Genomic DNA, 25869 nt, shown 5'->3' with positions numbered 1-25869 from the left:
GGGGAGCAGGCTCCCTGCTGAGCAGAGAGCCCAATGTGGGGCTCAATCCCAGGACCCTGAGATCATGACCTGAGCCACCCAGGCGCCCCAAATCAGCTGCTTTTAACAAATGTTTTCCTTTTTACATGGTTCAGTTTCTCTAGTAGTCGGTCTTGTTATACTTGTATTGTTAAATATATGTTTGCCATTCAGGAAAAGATTCATTTCTAGTATATTGATTGTGGATTATTTTTAATATTTTAATTTAAACTTGTAATTACCTCGTAATAGGTAGGGTTTGTAGACAGAGGAAGGAAGGTAGAAATAAATATTTTCCTAATTTATTACAACTTAAAAGTATATTTTCTTAGTTTATCCTTTTTTAAAAAAATGATCTATAGAACTTTTTTTTGGCTATAATGAGTTCATAGGGCTAATTTTCTTTAAGATCATTAAGAAACTACTTTAAAACCTTAAAAGGAATAAAAGGAGCACTTCTGTTTAGTTTTTCAAGTAATGAACAAGGAACTTGGTTAGGAGTGACCATTTGTAAGTCTGTATATTAATTAGATGAGTGTCATTATGCTCAATTAGCAGGGCTGCCAAATAATCTCTTTAATACTCTGATCTTTTTTTTTCCCCCTAGGGTTTTACAGACAGCCCTCATTACAGTGATCACTTGAATGACAGTCGATTAGGGGCCCATGAAGGCTTGTCCCCAACACCTTTCATGAACTCAAATCTGATGGGTAAGTTGGTAATTCTCTGCAAGTAGTCTTTATAAAGCCTCTTTGGTCAGAGATGTTTTTTAGTCCTTTGTCCAAGAAATACATGTAAGTATCTAGAAAAAAAGTTCTTGTGTTTCTAGGGGCATCCGGGCTTTCCTTGTTCAGCTCAGTTTGAGGAGCAAGCATTCAGAAATATCACTGGTACCAAAAAAAGGAAGCAGCATTGTTTTTAAATTTGGCAGTGTCTTTGTGATATCGGGCATTTTAAGTTTTCTGCTTTCTGGGCAAAGAAGCATTTTGAGACATTTGTAATTTACTACTTGTCTTAACAGTCGAATCTATATGTGGCAATTAAAAATATGATAAAGGATTGATTTTAAGCAGATTTTACTTACAGAATTTCTTTTGGCACTATTTGATTAGCACTTAATAGAGCGTTTAGATGTTGGCAGCATTTGTTTTAAGCACTTGGGTTCATATTGGGAATTTTGAAGTTGTGTTCTGCATTAATGAAGTTGTACTTTGAAGGATACTACCTATCATCTAAACCGGATTATTAGATTTTGGTGAAACCTTTAGGTTAGCTTTTCTTTTTATTTCTCTCTTCTCCCTGCAAAACACGTATCACTCTCTCCCTCACCTCTTTCTTTCTCATGTGAAAGTTTATAGCTGTTCAAGCTAAAGTGATAAGCCCAAGCTTTTTTTCCCCCTAGTTTGGGTGCCCCCACTTTTTTTTTTTTTAAGCAACAGTTTTACCTTTTTGCGGAACCTGATTAAAAAGAACCTGTGTTTTATACCATTATTTTTCCTTCTTGCTTGTGCTGGGCCTGGGCATATTAGAAAGCTTTGTTTAATCTGTTTTACTTTTTGTCAGTGGCATCATATAAATATGGAAGTTTGTGTAATTGACATTGATTTCATTATTTACTTTGTTTCTTAAGGACGTGACCTATATTATGGTCTTGGAATTGTCCTTTTAAGACACAGCCATGCTAAACTAAGTGGATTATCCAAATCCAAAATCCTGGTGGTCTGCAATTTTTTTATAAACGGTTTTGCTTTGCACAGTCTTTGTTTAATTCCCTTATCCTCTATAAAGTGTTGAGGAGACTGTCTGATATTCTAGTGTGGATTTTGCCTAAAGCAGTTACCACTTTCAAGCCAGAATCATTGAGTATGACATAAGAGTTAAAAATCTAATGAGCAATAAAACTTGTGTTTAAAATGACAGTTTGTTTTAACATAAATGAAAATGAAAATCCTGTCATCCCAGGTAAAAATCAGAATTAAATTGAGAACAAAATAATTATCCTTGCACTTAGTCAGGGAAAACTTTTTTATCTTAATTTTCTGTTGAACTTACTATCAAAGTAAAATAGATGTGACACTCCAAATAATTTAATTCTATAGTATATCTTTTCCCCAAGTAGCATTTAATTTATTGTAAATATGGTAAAGCAATCTCAGTGTTTTTGTAATTTCAGATTGAACTAAGCTTTCTTAATTGAGGCTTTACTTCTTAAATGTGAAAAATCAGAAATTGCCCTTTTTAAAATGTATGTGTTTATATTTATTCTTAGCTCACAGTTATGATTCTTAAGCCCAGTAGAATTGCATCATTAGCATAGCTTTGAGCCAAGGTGACTGTTAAAATTGTGGGGATAAGTGTGGGAATTAAATGAATTCTAAGAAGTATGCATGTCAGTCACTTGGTCTGAGCATCTGCTGGCTAAAAATATTTCTGTAATTCAGTTTGAGGTAACATTTTCTTAAAGACAGCAGTTATGAGTGTGTGCTTGTTGGTTTCTTCAGTTTACAGATAATTATTAGAATACTTTTAATAGCCATGCATACCCTGTGTATTAAATCAGCATCTAAAATAAGTCTTAAAATATTACAAAAACTCAAATTTATAAATAGATCAATCTCTTCACAATATAAGTGAAAAAAAAACTGCATTCATCTGAACTACACTGTACAATTAATCAGGCGAAGCTACATTTTCATTTTAAGTCTTATTATCAAGTCTTAAAAACGTTTATTTACCTACAAAGAAGGGGAAAATGAACCCTGAAAAGATTAGGCAGATATTTTCTTTTTCTTTTTTTTTTTTTTTTTTTAAAGATTTTATTTATTTGACAGAGAGAGATGACAAGTAGGCAGAGAGGCAGGCCGGGGTGGGGGAAGCAGGCTCCCCACTAAGCAGAGAGCCCGACACGGGGCTCGATCCCAGGACCCTGAGATCGTGACCTGAGCTGAAGGCAGAGGCTTAACCCACTGAGCCACCCATACGCCCCTCGGCAGATATTTTCAAAAGGATTTCACTGGTCATTGGCAATACCTAATTTACTATATTTTTTTCCCTTTTATTTTCAATAAAAATGATCAAATGAGGTATCTAGCAGTTTAGTGTAAGCACTGTGCATGACAGTAACTTGCTTTTGGAACTTATTATCTCCTACATTGTAAAGTAGTTCCATACAGCAACAGGCAATCCAACTTGATGTGAGCTGAAGGAAATGAACTGTTACATATCCAAGTATGTGGGTTGATAGCACTCGGTAGAGTTACAGTGCATAGGTTACTTTTCTAGCCGTTTGATAATTTAAGCAAATTTAAGGCTAAAAACCTATGTTGTTAAAGCTTGACTAAGATGTGCATAGCAGTATTAGAAGCATTTGTTACCTAACAGGTAACACTTCACAGTGATGCCATGAATGAAGAATGCTCAAAAACAGTTAAAGCTAATAGGAAAGCTGTGACATATTTCATTATTGCTGTCAACATATAAAAATACCATTAAGGCGGGGGGAGAATCATATGCTAGGGGATGTTGTTATTTTTTGTATTATGTTCAACCATAAGCACATTTGCCTGAAGAAATAGTGGATTCTAAAGTGCTACTGTCTTTTGTGATGGAGCTCTCAAACACTTTAATGATTTTGCACATTGCAAAAATGAGAAATTTTGTCTAACAGGGATTGATAATGATTCAGTAATGAACAATTTGCCACAGAAACATGCATTTCTGTATTCATTTAGTATTTTACACAGGAAGTAAAGCTATTATTGTTCGATCACTTAGTGTTTCTTTTTAATGAATTCCAGAAATATCCCATTGATTTGTCAGTATGGGAAAAAGGCTTTTCTTATGTTTCAAGTGAAATAAATACATCCTTTTGGCACATCACTAAGTAATTAGCATCAAACAATTCTGTACTCTATTATAGGAAAGCTGCAAAGCTTTGACAATAGCAATGAATTGTACAAGTATCACCAAATAGTCACCTATTTCTAGTCTCTTCCAGCTTTAGTCCATTTCAAACTACCCTTGGTTCTGTCCCTAATTTCAATAAAAATTTGCTTTTCTTTATCTGTTGTTGATTAGATAAATTTTTGATGATGGTAGGATCAGTCTGTTAATTAGATATGGAAATGAATTATTTCATAAACTTGTCTACCTTCAATTCCCAAGTGATTGTGAAATGAACTCCTTTTATCTTTCTACCTCTCCGTGTTTATCAAAGCTTTACTTATTTTAGGCTAAATCTATATATATATATAGAGAGAGAGAGAGAGAGAGATGGAGAGGGGGAGAGAGTGTCAATGGGAACTTTAAGGATAGGTATACCTTCAATTGTGTTCTTTTCTGAGACTTACTCTGCTGCTAGAGAGGCTTTATCCTTTAAAGAATGAGAGCCCATGTGATGGTATAGGAAAAACTGCAGGGCTAAGAGTTAGGAGATGTGGGCTTCATTTTACATCCTTAAAATTACCTTTTTGATATGGAACTGCTGGGTAGTCTCAGAAATCTTCTGCAGGTCTAGAATTTTATAATTTTATAATCTCATATATCTAATATCTTTTATCCAGTCCTGAAAAAGACTGCAAATAGAATTATAACTGCTAGTTTGCAAATGACAAAACCAAGGCACAGGAAAATTAAGTGTTTTTTTTCCTGAGGTCACAGAGTCAATAAATGGCAAAATTGAATGTAGGATCCCTGTCTCCTGACTCCCAAATAGTCTTCCCATTAGGCATATAAAGTATTTGTTCTTTCTATATAATGTTCCCAGGTTTTTACTAACTCATCATTTTCCTCAACTTTAATTATGGTGATCCTGATCTTGAGAAACGACAATGAAAAAATGGTTCCATAGCGACATAACTTTGGGACACATTGTATATCATGTGACCCTTCTTAGATATTCAGATTGTACTTTGGGATATTAAAGGCTCTGGGAAAAAAGGGGAGGAAAAGCTTATTTAACTTTCTTCAGCTCTGTCACATCCCAGATTCACACAACACATAGAAGCCCTTTTGTAAAAAGAATCATTAGCCTTTGAGGAACTTCTTTTTCATGAAGCGCACACTAGGAAGTGCTTCTGATTGTTTTAAAGGGAAAAAATAAGAGATAATACATGAAAGTTCTCTGAAATGTAAAATAGCAACAATGTTAATGATACTGCTTTTTATAACTTATTTTAGACATCTTAGCTAATCTTGCAGGTTGGGTTCAGTTGTTCCAGTACATTATTAAATCTCTTTTTCTGAAGTATTTAAGTTATAAACAAACCAGCTGTCCTTCCTTGGATGTCTATTTGCTCAGCCCTTCTTTACCTCAGAGTTTAACGGGCCTCTTCCAATAGCAGTTACCATGTTTTATTTTCATTTCATTAGGGATTAAATAGATTTCTTTGGGCTTGTCTAGGAATTTTAACATAAGTACACTTTTTCCCTATGTATTTGCTCTTTCAAACAACCAGTTTCCAAGAAAACTCTTGTATACTTGATCCTGCCTGCAGTATAATTTCTGATTAATCGAGAATTCTCCTAGAGTCACAAAAAATGTAGTATCACCATTTTCAGAATATCAAAGCACAACAGAACTTTGCCCTCAAAAGATTTCTAACTTTGATGTACATGAAATTCCTTCACTAGATGAGATAACGAAAATGATTATAATTGTGCTTAGGGGAAACAGTGTAGCTTAATATCTGGTTTGACAGTACTTCATAAGATGAGGCCTTCGTACTTTGTCCAGTGTTTTTTTATTTTCTCCAGTGTTTTATTAGCCTCCCATCTCAAGAAAGGGTATGGGTTATATATTCATTGATCTTCATTCTCTGATCTTTAGCTGCTTACAAACACAGAATGTTGGCACTGAGAGAAACTTGAGTGAAAGAGATCTAGCTACCATTAAAGAAACCAAAACCAAGAGGGGTGCCTGGGTGGCGCAGTGGGTTAAAGCCTCTGCCTTCAGCTCAGGTCATGATCCCAGGGTCCTGGGATCGAGCCCCACATCGGGCTCTCTGCTCTGCAGGGACCTTGCTTCCTCCTCTCTCTCTCTGCCTGCCTCTCTGCCTACTTGTGATCTCTGTCTGTCAAATAAATAAATAAATAAAATCTTTAAAAAAAAAAAAAGAAACCAAAACCAAGAAAAATGAAATGAGTAGTTAATTAGGAACTACTAGTTGAGTAGGAAACAGGGACCCAACCCTTCTGGTTATTATTTTTGTTTTAAAGATTTTATTTATTTGTTTGTTTGTTTGTTTGTTTGTTTTTGACAGAGACAGACATCACAAGTAGGCAGAGAGGCAGGCAGAGAGAGAGGAGGAAGCAGGCTCCCTGCTGAGCAGAGAGCCTGATGTAGGGCTTGATCCCAAGTCCCTGGGATCATGACCTGAGCCAAAGGCAGAGGCCTTAACCCGCTGAGCCACCCAGGCGCCCCACTCTTCTGATTCTAATTTAGCTCTGGCCCCTTTCTACTACACTGCTTCTTTTCCTTTTTTACCTCTTATGTGCAACTATTTGTCCGTTTGGTCCTTTTCTCCGCATTATAGCTCTTGTATCTTTTTCTTCTGCTACTGATTAGACCCTGATTAACCCTTCTGAATTGTTGAGTACCTTCCTCCTTCTCCTTCATGTACCCGTTCATGCCTTTTTTCTGGCCTTTAATATGTGAAAATACCATATGGCGAATATGAAATTAAGATTCAGTCTGTCTTTACAGACTTTAGTTTTAGTGTGGTAGGAGAAGTAATTTCAATAATTATTACACTTGTTAAAATGTGAGTGATACAGGGAAGTTCTTACAGAAATTCAGAAGAGATTAAAAGAAGGTACAACCGGAAGTAATCAGGAAAAGTTTTATTGTGGAGTAGCATAATCCAGTCTGTTTAGTTAGAACTCTTTCTCTTACAAATGACAGAAATGAACTTAAACTGTGTTTGATAAAAAGTGGTATTGAGTCACATATTGCAGACAGCTAGAGGTAGATTGATTTTAGGAATGGCAGGTCCAGGGGTTCAAACAATGTCATCAGGTCTCCTTCTTTCCAATTGAAAGTGTTTGTTGAGAGAATGAGATAACTCTGGAGAGGCAAATTGGACCATGAGGAAATTTGAGAAGTGGGAAAGCAGGGGGCAAAGGGGTACAGAGTTTACTACTATCTCTTCCTCTCTGCTTCTAGTTCCCATACTCCAGTCTTTCCAAATTGTTGTAAATTGTCCCTTCTGGCTCCCATATTACAGGATACCTTATTCCTTAGTGGTTTGGATGTTTTCTTTTAGTGCAGTTATGTATTTTTTAAATAATACTCTCTTCCTGGCAGTGTTATCTCTTTCTATGTCCCTACTTTACCTTCACAACCTGAAAAGCATCTTCTTTTCCATAGCTAAAATGACCCGTTAACCATTCTTTCTGAAACCATTCCTATGAGCCAGAGATTAGCTAATGTGTTTTGTTTTGTTTTGTTTTATTTTTTCCTACCCAGTCTGGGAAAGACCAGGCTAGTACTAATGCCTCACTTTGAAAGGGGTTCCAGCATTTCAGGGGTACTCATGTGTAGACTCAGGTCCCCTTTATCTAAGCATAATTGAACCTGAATGAATTACTTAGAAGAGTTACTTAGAATTACTTAAAAGAGATGCCAAGATTTTGGAAGATAGAGGAAAAAATGTTTGATTGGGGCTTTATTTTGAAAATTAAAAGTAATATTAAGAAAATAAGCAATAATTTATATAATTCCCTAGGTCTTAAGTGAACAAAGAGTGAATTAATTACTCAATTTTTTGGTGTATTTTTTTCCTCAGAAAAATGTTTGGTAATATAGAAATGTCTTTTACGTTACATTTGAACCTTCTTGATTTTTCTCTTTAGTTATTAACTGACTCTCAGTTTAGGTTCCAGTCTGCCAGTGGCTTTGTGTTTAATTAAATGGTTCTTTCACATCATTTTTAAGGACCTCCTGCAGTTTTGCTTCTCTTGCATGATACTCAACTTTTGATGGATTTCTTTGTATTTGCTTTGTATAATGGGATATTTAACAAAAGACCGACCAACAACATCATTGACTCTGGCCTGAGATAGCCACACTGTCTGTGAGGGCTATTTCACTGGGATTACTTTTTATAAAATTTTCTGGTTATTAATATTTTCATGGGGTTGCAATGTTGCAAAGTGGTAACTGTAAGGCCTCCTATAAAGACAACCTTTATTTTATAAACCTATGTTTACCCAGTCCGTTTGTTCATCATTACTTGTGTGTGTATGTTCTGTGATCAACAGTAATCCTTTCTGCTCTGCAGTTTTATCATAGGTCAGTGGCATAGATCTGATAAATAGTTCTTCCTTGAATCTTCTCATTGTTTGTGTCTAATTCTAGCCAAGCGAACATGAACTCTGCCTGTAGTGGGATGCATCACAGGAGGTGTGGCTACTTGGTTACTAGAGAACAAATAAATGATTTTTTAAGAGGAATTTTTGTAAACTTTACAGTTTTCCTAGATTTGTATAATCTGAGGACCACACCATGGCACATAGTTGAGAATTTGGGGCACTCTTTCTATTAGGGAAAGTCTTAGAGCAACATTATCATATCTTCCCTTCTATTGGTATTATTTCAGATTTCCTTGCTTAGGGTTATAAATGATGCCTTTATCATTCACTGCCAGTTTTTTGAGTATTTTGTTAAATACTTAAATACTAAAATTCTCATACAATGGTTGAACTGGAATGGATCTTAGAGGTCATCATAAAGACTAGAAGTAGGAGGAGGTGCAACTGGCACTCCCCCTACCCTTTCAAAACGAAGAATTGGTACTAGCTTGGTTAGTGTCACAATGTTTGTGCAGGTTTTAATTAGCCACCAGATGAAAGTAAATTGTTTTTTAAATTTGAAAGCATGTCCTTAATTGCTTTGGTTTATATGGTAGAAACATTATTGTTTGAGGGTATTCAGATCCTACCTGTTACATAGATTTTGTACTGAGTTGCTGTTACTTAATAAGCCTTGTGTTTTCTGTGAAGCTCCTCAAAAGGTTGTTGCTTGAGTGTCAGTCTGCCATTTTTATAGTCTTCTTCACATCTATTTCTCTTTTCTTCCTTAAAAATTCAGCCTTTGCTTTTTATTTTAAAGATTTTATTTATTTACTTATTTGAGAGAGAGAGCACAAGTGCACAGAGGGGCAGAGTGGGGGAGGGAGGGAGACGAGCAGACTCACTGTGGGACCCATTGCAGGACCCTCACATGGAGCTCTATTTCACAATCCTGAGATTATGACCTGAGTCCAAATCAAGAGTCAGACCCCAACCAACTGAGCCACCCAGATGCCTCCAGCCTCTGTTTTTTATAGCTCACATTTTCTGTGGCGTTCATGTTGGGTTTGTTTTGTTTTTGTCATTTGGGATTTTAGATTTTTATGAACAGTAGAACTTGCCCTTCTACCTGTATTTTAAGGCTTTCTGATATATGTATGTATGTGTGTGTGTCTCTCTCTCACACACATGCACACACACACACACACACCAGGCTGAGTTTTAATTCTTCTTGAATAATGGTTTTTTTCCTACTGACATTTGCATTGTGTATTGAAATATATAAACAGTCATGCTTGTATTACGTACTTGTTTTTCACTTTAAGAAAATCTCTGGAGGATTGTCAGACTCTCAGATGGTACAAAATTTCTAGGGAGTCACAATTAAATGGGAGTAGAGTACAAAGCCACTTTACTGCAAATTAATTAGTTTATGGTCATAAATTATATTTATTTCTGTTATATACTTTTCTACACTGATCCCTGAGATCAGGGGTCAACAGACATTTTTGCAAAAAGCCAGATAGAAAATAGTTTAGGGTTTGCAGCCCAGGATGCAAAATCAGTGATATTATGTAGGTACTTATATAACCATTTAAAAATGTAAAAAACTATTCTTAGCTCATGGGCTATAAAAAGAACATTTGGTGGCCTGGATTTACTCTAAAGGCTATAGTGTGCTAATCTTGTTCTAGATAATGTAACAAAAATACTTTAAACAGTAGCAACTCTGTCAGTTTTTGAAGAAGTAACAAATGTTATATATGTATGTATGTGAAATTCTATTGAACATAACAGGGTTGTGTGTGCATGTGTGTTTTGAATATCCAAAGTGATTGGTGGCTGTGTTAGTGGTGAATCATTTCTAAAATTTCTAGGGCTTTATTGCCTCTATATAGAATGGTAAATTATTCACTAGATTAGTAGTTTTCTCTTGCTTTTGTCTCTTTAGATAATGATATTGATAATTGACTTTTTAGGCAAATGTCGATTTCCTTCATCTGAAATCTTGTTCCCTTTGTTTTGTATAATCTGAATTTTTTAAAAAAAAAGCTCCTCCTTAAAATACCAATGTAAAATTGTAGCTGTAGTAAGTTGAACTAGCACATTAGGAGAGGAAAAGATGAAACTTAGGCAACCGAGTGGAGATGTGGCAATGGGGCAGCTCTTTAGAGAGAGAAATCTGCAGAGAATAGCTGTGCAGAAGAGTCTGTAGGAAGAATCCGTGTTGAGAGGGTAGTAGATGATAACTGCATAACCATCAGAAAAGTGCATTGTTGCTTTAGTGAGAGTCTGTACTCTCAATCTGGGAATCTCCCCAGAGATTCACACACTGAGTGTGTACAGTGAAAAAATTAGAACATTTTCAGATTTGTATCTGAACAGCTTCTGTAAGATAAATGTAAATTATGGATTTTTGTTACAGTTCATGTAATTTTCACGTGAAGTACCTTAATGGTTTGTGTTTGAGAATTTTTCTGATTTGATATGCTATTCACCTTCAGTTTTTAGGCTGTCTTCTGTCTAAAAGATTTAAGAGAAGATACAGTGCTATATTTGCTCTAGGATGATTTTTGTAAATTTTTGGTCAGGTTTACATACAGTGAAATAAGCTCCCATCAGAGAAGTCTCATCTTTATTTTCCTTTCATATAGTCTGAGGGTCACAGGAAACTGCACTTAGTGACAACATTCAGTGCAGAGAGCATTTTTACTCTTGGTATTTGTGTGCAGGTGTGTGCACACATACACATCTGCGTATTTAGACAGGATAGGAACAAACATAGTATGTATAGGCTTTTGTTTTATTTTACTTTACAGTAAGGTTTCAATGAGGTGAGGTGTCTTTTTAAAAATGTAAGTATTATTTTTAGGGTTTTCAAAAAAATATTTTTTAAACTTTTTTAGCAATCTCTACATCCAACATAGGGCTTGAACCCAGGACCTTGAGATCAAGAGTCTCACACTGTTCTGACTGAGCCAGCCAGGCTCCCCTATCTTTAGGTGTTTTATAAGATACTAGAAAACATTTTCAGATACTAGCATAGTAGCAGGTGTCTGCTTATACTTTTTCCCCAGAGATACAGAAAAGATATATGTATATATCCATTCATGATTCTTATGTTATGTGTACTCTCTGTATCTGTTTATATCTTTCTTACAATCTGTCCAAGATTCCTTTGGTCAGCTTGCTACACTGAATAGTTTTAAGACATTGCAGCTCATCTGAACTTCCAAACTATTTTCTTTGTACAATGTGCTTTTACCTTTCCAGTTTACCATGACACCTGGATGGGAAAACAGTGTCCCAACACATTTACAAAGGTGAATTTATATACCCATTAAATAAAATACATTGTGTCTCTATTTAATTCTACCTGTAAGGAATTTAATCTGAGAAAGTAACTGAAAACTTAATTAGGAATGTAAAATGGTATAGCCATTACAGAAAACATTCTGTCAGTTTGTTATAGGAGTAAATATGCAATTACCATACAACTCAACAATTGTACTCTTGAACAGTTATCCCAGAGAAATAAAAATTTACATGAATGTTAATAGCACCTTGTTTGATAATAGCCAAAAACTGGAAAGAATCCGAATGTCCGTCACTGGGTGAATGGTTAAGTAAACTGTGATACGTTCATATCATGACATATTATTCAGTTAATAAAAAGGAGTAAATTATTAAACAATGCAAAAATTTAAATGAATCTTGAGTGAATTAGGCTGAGTGAAGAAAAGCCACTTTCAAAAGATTACATACTTCATGATTCTGTCTGTATACTACTCTTGAAATGGTAAAATTAAAGAATCAAGAACAGATTGTTGGTTACCAGAGGTTAAGGAGACAGGTGCGTGTGGTTATAAAAGATAAACAGGAGAGATACTTACATGCTGATGGAACTGTTCTGTATTATGATTTGTGATGGTGAATACATAAAGCCTCACCTATGGTAAAACTACACATGTGCATGCACACAACAACAACAACAAAACCTGCGAAAATCTGAATAGGATAAGTGGATTCCATCAGTGTTGATATCCTAATTGTGATATGGCAAGATGGGGAAATTCATAAAGGGTATACGGAATATCTGTAATATTTCTTAAAACTTCATGTAAATCTACAGTTATCTCAAAAATACATGTACAAATAGATAACTGAATATATAAGTAAATTAATTGAAGGAAATCTTAAAAATGTAGAAGTGTATAGGTTAAGGATTATAGGAAGGAAGAGAGGGGCCAGAGTGTGCAGAGATTATTTTTCTAGAAACATGTCTAATGGAAATCTGTACCAAAATAGTCACCCTTGGAGCCTATGAAAACCCATGTATTTCTAAAGGAAGAATGTCTCTTGAACTTTTGGTTTTAGGAAACCATACCACTCTAATGGTGTTATTAGCAAGTGAGAAGAATCTTTTTGTCAATGTTTGTCTTTTGCTTTGTGTGCACAGCACTATTGTACCTTTGGGCAATAGAAAGTGGGTGGGAAACATCAAAGTCCAAAAAGCTGTGTATGTGTTCTTGAGGACATCAACAATTTGAAAGCCTCTAAAAATCAAAGTAATCTACATTTCAGTATTGAGTATTTACATTGAAAAATATTCCCAAGAGGGCAGCATCTAACGCTTGGTGCCTGGGGTGAGGGAAAGAGAGTAAGCATGTCAGAGAAAAACATTGGAAGGTCCCAAAATTAATTTGTTAGTGGTTAAACGTCACCTGGGGCTGATCTTTTTCATCTTTTCTCCCCTAGAGATGCAACAACAAATTTTTTTCTGGGCCTATCCTCATTTTACTTTAGTGAGAAATGAGGTTTGAGAATCAGGTTGACTGCTGTTTATAATCTCAGTTAGATAGGAAAAATTCTTTCCCCTCACTTAAAATGCTAATCCTACTTAGGAAATTCTTTTGCAGTTTTCAGATTTTCACTAGTCCCAGGAAGCTGCTTCCACAGGAAGAGTTTGAGAGTCTAGGTGAGGCTGTTCTGGTGGTGCTTGGGGTTATGTATTTTAGGCAAACAACTCCTTAGTGGAAGTACTCTTGGAGTCTTTTGAGGTAATTGGGTAGAGAAAAGGGGAAGGTTCTTAGACATGGAGTTGAGAAAAAATATCAGTAGGCTAATTCATAACTTCCCCTGCATTTTTAAAGTTTCTACCTAACTCCTCAAATTTTCCTAAGCTTTTTAAAAAGTCCTGCTTTTAAATAGGGGAGCAAAGAGCTAATAAAAACATGCATGCTTCTGTGTTCTCAAAAGTTTTATCATTTGTGAAAAACAAAGACTATAATTATGGATCTTTTAAAATCATAACTGGTGCATTATAAATTTAAGGTAAGTTTTTAGAAATATTTTTTAAATGATTAGCATTAGAAATGTGGATGAGTCTTTAGGGACAGATTTTTTTTTTTTTTTTTTTTTTGTATAGGTGAACGCTGAAGTAAAAACAAACCTCCCTTTATTTAAAAAAAGGTTTAAGATAAAGTGGCTAAATCTCAAATTTCCCTTTTTGCCTCTATGTGTCAGTTAATCTGGCTGTAGGGTATATTTATCAACTGAAGCCCACTGATGCATGCAAAGCTGAGCCAAGTACAATTTTCCCCACTGGGTCTTCTTTCTTTGGGCATTTGTAGCTGTGCTTCAGTGTATGGGGTCAGCTGGGGAAAGCTAGAAGGGCTAAGATGTCAGCTGTTATAAAGGTACTAAGATCTTGTCTTAGGAAGGTAGTGGGGCATCTGATCTTCTAAAAAAATATATTTATTTCCGATGAAGCTGTTAGTTGGAAGCATGTTCAATAATGATAATTATTAATATTGTAAATGGGGCAGTCTGCTAAGTTCAATGGTATTTAATGATTAATTCTGTAATTTGTACAAGTATGTACTTATGCTTTTCCTAGGTACATAAGTATTTGTTTAGATTCTGTATTAAAAATGAGAGTCTCGGGGTGTCTGGGTGGCTCAGTGGGTTAAGCCTCTGCTTTAGGTTCAGGTCATGATCTCAGGGATCTAGGATCGAGCCCCACATTGGGCTCTCTGCTCAGAGGGGAGCCTGCTTCCCCCTCTCTCTCTGCCTGCCTCTCTGCCTACTTGTGATAGCTCTCTGTGACAAATAAATAAAATCTTTAAAAAAAAAAAAAGAGAGTCTCAAAAAAAAGAATGTCATACACTTAGATCGGAGACTAACATAAGAATATTGGAATTTTTATTTCTCTTAACATAAAGTATTTTAACTTATGAACCTGTGGCCTAGGTTAACTATTAACTAATTAAGCTAGTTCAGGTTATTTATTTTAACCTATTGTCAAAAGTAGTGTTTTAGATTTTTTTGAAATGAACACTGAATACTATTGTAATCACAAATGAATAGAAATGTCAAAGGCAGCTTACTTGGCTTTCTGCCTTCATAAAAAACTGCTAGTTTAAGGTCATGAGATTTATTTAATGTCATTAAAGATTCTTATTTAAATAATTTACACATTACCGTAAACCACAGTTGTACTGATGTCAATCGTAAGGAATTGCTACTCAATGCAAATACATTAGGATATCCAGGAAACATTAATTTGTGAAGGAACAAAAATGAAGAGGTTAGAATGGCCTTCAGGCTGTATATAATGGACAAAGTAATATTTTAAATCAAGATCCAAATGGTCCTTATATTTCTAATGAGAAAATACATATATCATTCAGTGTTATCGGAAACCAGACTACAGATATTTGGAAAAACTAAAAATGACTCCTAAATTACTCAACAAATTGTAAAGACATAGCTTTCTCAACATGCATACTCCTGTTAACATAACAATATATATCTGATTAGTGTCATAATGGATTGCCTTGAAAGATAATGGTTCTAAGGATCAGTAAAGCACCCAGTAGGAAAGAACTAATGTGGTCAATCTGGATTCCAAAAAAACAAGACTTTGTATTCATCTAACTATTAAGATTTTATTTTGAAGGATTCTGTTTTAAAGCATTTTATGTGTACCATAATGAGGGAAAAGGACCTTTCATTTGCCTTTGAAAGCTCTGGCAGAATACTGTCACTAATTATGTGAAACTAGAAGACCCTGAATCTTCTTGGCTAGTATTTATAGTCTCGAATCTAATATGCATGACATTCTCTCTCTCTCTCTCTTTTCACATTCTCATTTTTAATACAGAATCTAAACAAATACGCACACGAGAAACTGAATCATCTTTCCATAGTGCCCATTACTTAATTTCTCTAGGACCAGGCTCTTAGAACTTTGATTGAAAATTTGTTTTTAATTGGAGAAAGTGAGGCTCTTGTGTATAGGAAAGAAAAGAATGCAAGAGTTAGTAATGTAGCCTGCTACCTTCTGTCTAGTTCCACAAAACCCTTTAATTTGAGAGAGTCAGTCTGTCTTTATAGGTTGTTTGGGCTCGACCTAGATAGAATGGATGTGTTAGCTGTTGAAAGCTAAAAATAGAGTTGGTTCGTCTCATACAAATGAGGAAGCTGAGATGTTAAGATTGAGGTGCTTAGAGGCCTCACTTTCAGAATATTCCTAACATTTATGGAGTTGTTAAGGGCAAGGAAAAAGAGTTGATGTGATAATAGGAGATTCACAGTGCAGTGTGTGGGTTACTGGGGTAATGCAGTCAACAGAAATGTAGAATTTCAGTGAGTAAAGAACACATTTACATCCTATCCCAGGTGCAGTGTACTTGGTCTTAGTCTCATGTATGGGGTCTTGTGGTGAAGGCATATTTGAATGTCCTCCCTTTTCTGACTTGCTCTAATCCCATTCTAGTATTTTGTGTTTTATTTTTAGCTTTATAAAGATGAAGCTCACCTGTGGCAGAACTGGCTAGTGGTAAAGTGACTTGCTTCTGGTTGGCTTCTTGGAATGTCTTCTTATTTCACCCCTGGACATAATCATGGAATAGCTAAATCCCAGTGAGTTTCAGGCCAAACTCAGTGAAAACACAGTGCCAGCCGCCTTTCTTAGGGATTTGTTGCAGGCTTAAAAAAAGAAATTTGGGATTCACTGGGGGTTAGTGGCATGCTTATCCTTCCCTGAGACCTAAGAGAGGGAGCTATTTTAGACTGAGTCCCATGGTATATGCTTATTGAGGGAAAATGACACAGAGATAACTGATCAGCAGACCTTGGTAAGTTTTCATAGTTGGCCTGTGTGGCATAGAGGAATCTTGAGAAGGTGGAAATGAAGAGTTGTAATGGAAATTTTTTAGTCCAGAAACAGGAATCTTTTGGCAGCTGAAGTCTCTAGCTTCCTAAGTTTGAGTAGGAAGCCTTGGGGCTGCAAATAACCTTCATGCCAAACTAGCCCTGTGGCTTGACCATGCTTGAGTTTCTAGGTGATCTGACTTTCCAGTGACCTGACATCAAAATGCAAAGGAGCCAAGCCTCAGGTAGCTTTTTCAGGGATAGGCCCTGGATTAATCCTGTGCCTGAAGGTGGATGACTCTTGGGCAGATAAGTTGAGCAAAGAACACTAGCACTTGGAATGGCCTAAGATACCTGCTAAGTGTTTGTGCCTGTGCATGGCTAAGCTGCAGCTTGATCTCTACAACTGTTCAGAAGCAGAGGAGCTGCACTCGAGTAGCTTAGATTGCTGTGTGCTGGGAGTATAGCAGTTGAGATTCCATCCTTTTTTCAAGGCCTGGGCAGTACTGATTTTCTGTGGAAAACCAGTGGACAGGCAGTTCATTTTTGTGAAATTGTTTTGGTATAGCACAAATTCTTACAGTTTTTTCTGTAGGAGTTTTAATACACCCATCTCTTCATGTTTTATTGAGTACCTTCTATATCCTAAACAGTGTGTTTGAGAATGTAGCAAATACCAAGATGAAAAGAGTGTCTTCAAAAGAATTATTAAGGACTCAGACTGTGTGCTTCAGTAAGCTTATAATGTATATAAAAAATAGAATATTGTGTAGACATTAAGTTCCAGATTAAACTATAGAAACTCAGTATATTTGATCTAAGTGGAAAAGAAAAATAAAATGTAAGCTCATTTAACTTAAACATGATTTTCAGTTTGAATGCTTTTTCAGTTTTCTCTTACGAATTTTACTTTTTCATGACCAGAAGCTATCATACATATCTCTACATCATTGTCCGTTGTGCCCTATCTACACAGATAGATGTGTAGGTGCCCTTAAATAGTTAAGGTGACATTTCTTGAGTGGTTTTCCCTTACCTTTCTAGGAAGGAGTACTGTATTTAAGAGTCTTGTCTGCTAGATGATACAGAACCACCTTTGAAAAGTAAATTTAGAGGTGAACCTGGCAATGGTCCCGACCTTGAAATAGAGTCTTGGGCTTTGGTAATGACCTTCTCAGTAGGGATAGGAGACTGTAATGAATGGGCTTAAATTTTGAGAACCATATTTAAGCCTAACAACTGAATTTATTTTTCTGATCCCTTTTTGAAAGCTTGTTTATCTCTAATGTAAGTATTATTTTTTGCTCTTTGACATATAAACATATTGCATGATCTTTATTTATCATTCCAGCAAGAGCTTGGTATTGAGGGGAACTGGTTATGACTGGCAGTCATCCCAAGGTGCTTTTCAGCCAGTGAAAAAATTATAGGCTCTTTAACCTACTGTAATGTTTAAGTAAGTAATTATGATTTTAAGTGAAGGTCATGGTGGGATGGGTGTGGCAGAAAGACAGCTTTTGTAAGCATTTTTAAGATTATGAATTTTTCACAGAATTTGTTCTAGTTTGAGAAAATCTCAGTGTTGATCTTCTTCCCAAAGAGACAGTGTTCTTGGTTTCGTAATGTAGTTGATTGACTTTTAAATTGTTTTGTCTTTTGGAATCTTTATGCCTTGTGCTAATAAGTATATACTGAATTGAATAAATGAATGAGTAAAAGCTGTTCCCTATCAAACTCAGAAGTAAAATAAGGGGGACAAAATGCAAAAAGGAAAAAAAAATTGCAAATTAACCTGGAGCATCTTCATTTACCTCTGTATATTTTGCAAGACAGTTAAAACAGTTACATTCACCACCTTTAATGCATTTCATTAATGTATTTAAGAAATGAATTACATGAGCAAATAAATGAAACAAAGGCATATTCTTCCAGATCTTAGCATCTGATCAAGGTAAATTAAAAATTCTATAATTTCTAAGGTTTTAACATAAAAATATATGGTTTTATAGTTATTATGAAATTGACAGTAACATTGTTGACATTTGAAACTTATAAGCAACTGGCTGTCTTTACACACTACCATGGAATCTGTTTTGAAACTATTCAGAACCTGGTTGAGATGTGGATTATATTGGAAGAAGCTATGACTAATAGAAATGACTTAAAAGAGCAGGTCTTTAGGCAAATTCTTAGAAAAGGCTGGTCTGTCATTTTTGTCTGAGTTTTTATTTTGTTTCTTGTTGCCTTGTATTTTACCAGTGATTGGTTTGGGTTAATAAGCATAATCTGTCAGAATGTTAATGTATTATTAAAACTTAGTCAAGTTGGATTGCTTAGTTCCTGGGAGAGAAGTTTGAATTGAGGGAGAAGGTAATTCAGTTATTTGGAAGTGTGATAGACCATAGATGACAAATCACTGCAGGGATCTACAGTGAAGAGTTGTGCACCCAGGGTACCTGGTGAGCAGAGGGATGCTAGATAGTAGGAGAGGATTAGACATTCAGAGGTAAGAAGATATACTCCTTCCACCTACACCTAGGAAAGAAGGGGAAAATGCCATTTTCTTTCTCAATTCTGTCCAGTTGCCAACCTCTTATTTACATAGGGCCTTACTGTGTTGGGTTCTGTTCTAATTGTTTCTATAACATTGTCTCATTTAATCCTCAAGAAAACTTGTGAGATATAGGTATCCTTATGCTCATTTTACAGATGAAGAAACTGAGGCACACCAAGGTTAAGTGTTTTATTAATACCATTAGTAGTGATAGGGAAATATTGGTCTTCTTGACTCCAAAGCTTATGCTTTTTTTTTTAAGATTTTTTTTTATTTTTTTATTTTTTTATTTTATTTATTAAGATTTATTTTATTTTTAAGATTTTTATTTATTTATTCGACGCACAGATCGCAAGTAGGCAGAGAGGCAGGCAGAGAGAGATAGGGAAGCAGGCTCCCTGCTAAGCCGAGAGCCTGATGTGAGGCTTGATCCCAGGACCTTGAGATCATGACCTGAGCCGAAGGCAGAGGCTTAACCCACTGAGCCACCCAGGCACCCCAAAGCTTATGCTTTTTAACTGTCACACTATACTAACCCTGGATTCCACATGTAAACCTTTTCTCATGTACAAATAAATTCCAGTTTCCTAATATGACTGACTTATAACAAAGACTGTGGGACTCAGTGATTCACACATTACGTTTTTTGGTTTTTTTGGGGGGGGTTAACTCTGCTGGATATTGTTGCATAATATTTTCTAAGTGTGTATTTTCTTTTAGTAATTATTTATTTACATGATGTATGAGAGGTTTACAATCTCGTCCTCTGAGAGGTTACATTTTAGTATGGTTTTATATAATAAGTGCCATTCTCATTTCGTTTAGACTGCTACATCATTTTATTTTTCCTACACAATTTAATCACTGGGAGACAGGTATTTTGTTTACTTGTGATCAAGTTACTGAGAAGAAACCTGGAAACAGAATGATGAAGTAATTTAATAAGAACTTTTATGGACTTCCTTTCCCAGGTATGTCTTGATTTGAGTACTAAGTTTCCAAATTTCATCATTCTTTGACATCAGTGTCAAACTGCTAACCATGCAGGTTTATTCTTTTTAATGGCAGTTTTGCTTATGAAGAATAACAGAACTAAAGTAGGGAAAAAAATGCTTTATGTTGAGACTCAACTGTCAGCATATTTAAAATCCAATAATATAAAAGAGGTTAAAAAAAAGCATATCAATTTATTCTTATAAAAATCAGGTCTTAAGTTAGATGTTACTAACTTTGATAGGAAGTGATCTATCAGATTACTATAATTTTAAGATCTGTCTTGAATGAGCAGAAGAACTACTTTATTACTATAAGTATAAAAGCTACTTTCCTGAAGCATGACTGATGTCAAACTACCTTGATTTAAATTCTGGCTCTGGTTTCTTTATTTTTTTTTAGTAATTATACTTATACTATATATATATAATATAAGTATATATAAAAATATAAGTAATTATACTTACATATATATAATTATATAATAGTAATTATACTTAAGTTCTAGGATTGGTTTGAGAATTAAGGGACATACTGCAAAGAGCTTAACACAGTACCTAGCACGTTGATAGCACTCAACATCCTCTGTTATTGATGAATTAAAATTTGTGGTAACATTTCTCTTAATTTTAGGTGAAGGTCATTTTATTTCAGTTAGAGTCCTGCCACTCTTAATATGAGAACTATTGTTAAAACAATTACATAATTTCAGAAGTGGTTTTATGGTTCACAAAAGGCATAGGAAAGCTTGCGGGTATTTTTAAAACTTGTTTTTATTTTGTGAAGAGATCATATTCAACTAAGTAATCTGTCCACTGGAAAAATAACAGGGAAGGCATATTAAACTTTTGTGGTTGAAAGTTTTATTATTTTTGTCTTTGTTCTATCAGCTCTCACAACGTAGAAGGCTTGTCTTATGTTCAGTACAGTGATCAAGGGACTTGGTTCTGCAGTATTTAGGATGAGGCTGCTAGGCCAGGATGTATTTGGCAGTCTGAGGAAGGCAAGCTTCAGTGTTGATTCTAACTCCGCCTCCTCTCCATTGTGTTCTTTCTAAGTACAGACACAGCTTGGTCCCCTGGCAGTGACATATAGCAGACGTCAATAACAACCTTTGTAAATGTTAAATAAAAGAGCAAATTGAAGGGCAGTGATTCATTAGGAAAGAATTTTGTCTGAGCAAATTAACTCTTATTTCTGTTAACCCACGTTAAAGAATCACTGACTGTCTCTTGAGTCTTTGGATGCAATTGAACTAGAAACTACACAGATGAAGGGCCTCTCTTCACTTTAATGGATGTTTTGGATCTGGGATATGTGCTGTTTATTTGAAATATCTCTTTTTCTCTTTTTTAATTATACTTTGACATCTGGCCAGTTTGATCAGCATCAGACCGTGATGTTAACCTTAATTTGTAGAGCAGTTGTTAAAAACCTTCCAAACTTCATATCTTTATTATTGATTTTTCAGTCACTAGTTGCATTGCACATGTGTCTCTTACTTCCTCTGACCCACCTGTCTGTATTAATTGACTCGTCATTCTTCCTTAGTACCCTTGCCAGACAGGCAAGCAGCTAGATTTTTGTCTTATTTTGTTTTCCATTTCCTTTCCAGTTTTTCTTCTCTTACTTAACTAGTGCAAAAGCAGCCTATATGTCTTTAAAGTTGTTATCTCAAAAAAAAAAATCATTTTAAATGCTTCTTTAGGGGTGCCTGGGTGGCTCAGTTGGTTAAACATCTGCCTTCGGCTCAGGTAATGATACTGGGGTACTGGGATTAAGCCCTGAATCAGGCTCACTTTTCCCTCTCCCTTTGCCTGCTGCTCCCCCTGCTTGTGCTCATTCACTCTGTCTCTCTGTCAAATAAATAAATAAAGTGTTTAAAAATAAATAAATGCTTCTTTAGCCAAAATTAGAATTTGCATATCTGGGTATATGCACACTATTTATTGAAAATATTTTATCCTCTTCTTGAAGTACACTTAAAAGGAAATTCTTTAGATTTTTAAAGCTAGCAGTTTTTCTTTTTTTAAGGAGATGTGACTGTGTGACCTGTCACTTTTTCAGAGTAACTCTTTTGTTCTGTCATGTACTGTCATGGATTAATTGTGAATTTGCAGTTAATGATGGGCTATCTATTTCATGCACACCTTTGCAGATTTTTTTAGTATCTTTTCTATATACTAAGCACTCAAAAAAAACCAAAATGTTATTTTTGAGACTCTGCAGACAGGTAATTTTAAACCAGCTAATATAAGTTTCTTGTTTCTGTTATTTGGACATAAAATCAAAAATAGATTTTCTTTTCTTTTTCCCACTTTATCCAGCAGCCCTCACTCCATGTGGAAACTTTATGCTTTGGATTTTGAAACACTGTAACTCATAAATGAATGGGCAGTGTTATCACAGTGTCATTGACTTTGCAGACATTTAATAAATCCTTACCATCTGCCCTTTCGCAGTCCTAAAAAGGAATTAATCTCTTTCTCTTCTTCTTGGTAGTAGTTTGTGTTCTTGAAAAACGAAGTCGATGACTTGTTTACATTGCTACATTAAACATTTCTTGACCACCAACCTTGCTTGTATTTCAGAACCTCAGTGAAATCCAGAACATTAAAATATCTCATCCTTATTTCCAATTACCTTTTGCCTGAGCCTTAGGTTCTAATACTGTTTACCTGCCTACAGTTACCTGCTTAGTTTGAACTAAGCTTAGTTTGTTCAGCACAGAGCCATAGGCCGGATATTGTGAGAAGTGTTTATGTTAATCATTTCATTCATTTCCTACAACAGTATTATTTTATGAATAAAGGAACAAACTTGAGAAGTCAACTAGCAAACTTGCCTCAATGGCTATTAAATTATGAATCAGGAAGTAGAACTCCACTCTCTCTGGCTGCAAACAGCATTGTACTGCTGCTGTAGTTTCTTAGCTTCACACAGAACCATGCAAGGAACCAATTTCCTCTATCATTTTCTTGCCTGTTTTTATTTTCATTAGGACCTTTGGATTACATCATTTAAATAAAATTGAACATGCAGTCTAGTTTTCAGAAAAGTGTATAGTGAGTAGACCTCTTTTAACTGATCATAAACAGCTCATGAATTTGAGGATATGTTCATTAGCAATAGGAAAAAAAACTAGAGATTTTGAAGGATTCTGTCCACATAGAATATTAGTTATTTGGAAGAATTTCAGGTGAAGAACAACAATAGTTTTGTTACATTGTTTTGTAAATTAAGCAGGATAAACTGACTAAAAATATGTTTAAAATGGTTTAATGGAGGGGCACCTGGGTGGCTTAGTGGGTTAAAACCTCTGCCTTTAGCCCAGGTCATGATCCCAGGGTCCTGGGATCAAGCCCTGCATGGGGCTCTCTGCTTAGTGGGGAGCCTGCTTCTTCCTCTCTCTCTGCCTGTCTCTCTGCCTACTTGTGATCTCTGTCTGTCAAATAAATAAAATCTTTTAAAAAATAATAATAAAATAAAATGGTTTAATGGAAAGGAATCATAAATTATAGTGGAGATGAGGTTGAGTGGATGAGAAAAATCAAACACTTAAACACTAAAATAGCAACAGATTAGAGCAAAAAAAGAGATGTCATTCACAACTATGAAAGATAAAAGTATTACTAAAACCTGCCTTTACGTGCAGTTCTTTCTTGTTAAATTTAAAACTTTAGGTCTTTGCTATTTCCAAAATTTTTTTATTTACGTGGCTTTGGCAACATCAAGAAATGAATGAATGTGAATGAAAGTCTGAGGCTTTTGTAACAAAGTACATAATTAGTATAATTTTTTTTTTTTTTACAGTGAGCTTTATTTTGAAGCTGCAACCATTGCTAAAGACTGTTAAAGACTTTTTAATTTCTTGAAATTATTTCTTTGGGTTACTGTTACAGAGTTAAATAACTTTGAATACCATAATTTTTAATTCCTTTTCAGCGATTTTTTTCAATCTTTCTCATTTTTTTCTCTTTAGGTAATCTTTTGTTGCTAACACATTTCTACCACCTTTCTAATTCTTGTGTGTTTTCCTTTGAAAGGGAAAGAAGCAGACCTTGTTCTCAGAGTCTAGGACAGGAAGGGTTTCTGTTTTTGGCAAGTGCTACTGATTTTCTACTATGTTCTATTGGAGATTCTCTGTGTTTCTGCTTTCACTTTGTTCCACAAAGATGTATCATTTACTTTTACAATGACTTGATTTAGGGGGAAGAAATAAGATGTGAAGAAACTATTAGTATAGCTATGGCAAATAATGCTGAAGGTCGTCTGAGACTGCCTGGGAACTTCGGGAACCAGTGCACTTGGGTGTTTTTTTACTGTGCTGCTGTTCTACCTCGTATTCAGGGTGCTCTGTCAAACTTCCTCTTAGCTAGCTTGATTGGTGCCCTCTTTATGTAGCAGATCAGATGGATTCCATGAGTGTTCCCAGATTTCCCAGGTGTTGCAGGTGACAGCTGCATTTCCTCCGCAAAAATGAAGGAAACACGGGTGACCATGTCCCAGGAAGTCGCCTGTGCTGGCCTCCCGCTGCTCATTTTGTGTCAGTGCACTGGCATTTCACCAGAAACAATGAGTTGAGCTGAGCCTCAGACTATTCATTTTTTCTTAGGTTGGCCACATCCTAGTTATATTTCTCTTTTTCCCCCTTATGGCTAAGTAGTGCCTCAGCAGAAGAAATCACCAATTGGTTGGAAAAAATCAAATGGGGTAATGAGGCAGATCCCACAAGGCAGATCCCACAGGCCCAGGTTCAGTTACCACTCCAAGATCTGGCAGTATTCCATGGCCCAATCTCTGTGGAAAATTATTTGGGGCCTCTGTATGCATGGAAACCTGAGGAGAGTAGGTATGATCTAAAGGCTGAAGTGTAACTGGCCCTGCTTTTCTTTCTCCTTTGGAAGACCCTAAAATAAAATAGAAGCTACAGACTTTTTATAATATTTTTAAAATTTTATTGTAGTAGATCCAGCTGATAAGCATGAGTAAAATCATACAACTACTACTACAATTGGTAGCATGAGGTACCCAGTTAAGACAAGCCACAAATGGACTGATTCATATTTTACCATTACCCTGGGCAGACTTAGAGTGAGCACTGGTACTCATGAACAAGTAAATACAAAATTACTATGCATTTACTTTTAAACTCTAATTAAAACACCAGACTAACAAAGAGTAAATTTCTGAGCAGCAGTGGTTCTACAACTAATAAAGTAAAACTGGTTTTACTTTATTACTATTAAACTCAGCTAATTTGTAGAAAACAGTAAGTTCTTCCTTTACATTGATGAATTTAATACCTCTCATTTTTTTTTAGTTTTTTTTTTAAGGTTTTTATTTATTTATTTGACAGAGATCACAAGTAGTTAGAGAGGCAGGCAGAGAGAGAGGGAGAGGGAAGCAGGCTCCCCGCTGAGCTGAGAGCCAGATGTGGGACTCGATCCCAGGACCCTGAGATCATGACCTGAGCCAAAGGCAGCGGCTTAACCCACTGAGCCACCCAGGCACCCCCCTCTCATGTTTTTGATAAGTGTAGAATGCACTGTACTTTAAAAAATTATTTCTGGTTTTTTTAATCTAGTATTAAATTATATTATAACCTTTTAAGTAAAAGGTATATGTCTTTGTAGCATGGTTGTAAATAGAAATTATTCTTAGCTTGTTTTCTTCACATACAGAAAACTAAAATTGGAGTAAAGATATGAAGGCCACTAATAATTCCAGTTCATACAATGTTTTATAACTCTTAGGTTTATCACACATTTTGTGTAAAAAGAGTCTAGTGTTTTGGGGCACCTGGGTGGCTAAGTCATTTAAGCGGCTGGCTCTGAATATCAGCTCCATTCATGATC

General features: G+C 35.5%; 1 protein-coding gene across 4 annotated transcripts in view; it reads left to right on the top strand.

Moving 5' to 3' along the window:
- The window catches only part of TCF12 (transcription factor 12), a 381460-nt gene that overhangs the window by 198819 nt on the left and 156772 nt on the right, over positions 1–25869 (top strand). For all 4 annotated transcript variants that reach the window (XM_032864863.1, XM_032864864.1, XM_032864865.1 and 1 more), the window contains one exon: positions 626–728. In XM_032864863.1, coding sequence (XP_032720754.1) covers positions 626–728 — 103 coding nt within the window. The remainder of the gene's footprint in view (positions 1–625; positions 729–25869) is intronic.

The sequence above is a fragment of the Lontra canadensis genome, unplaced genomic scaffold (assembly GCF_010015895.1).
Source record: "Lontra canadensis isolate GAN:19392208 unplaced genomic scaffold, GSC_riverotter_1.0 scaffold28, whole genome shotgun sequence".
NCBI classification, from domain to species: Eukaryota; Metazoa; Chordata; class Mammalia; order Carnivora; family Mustelidae; genus Lontra; species Lontra canadensis.
This window is presented reverse-complemented; position numbering and strand designations above follow the sequence as displayed.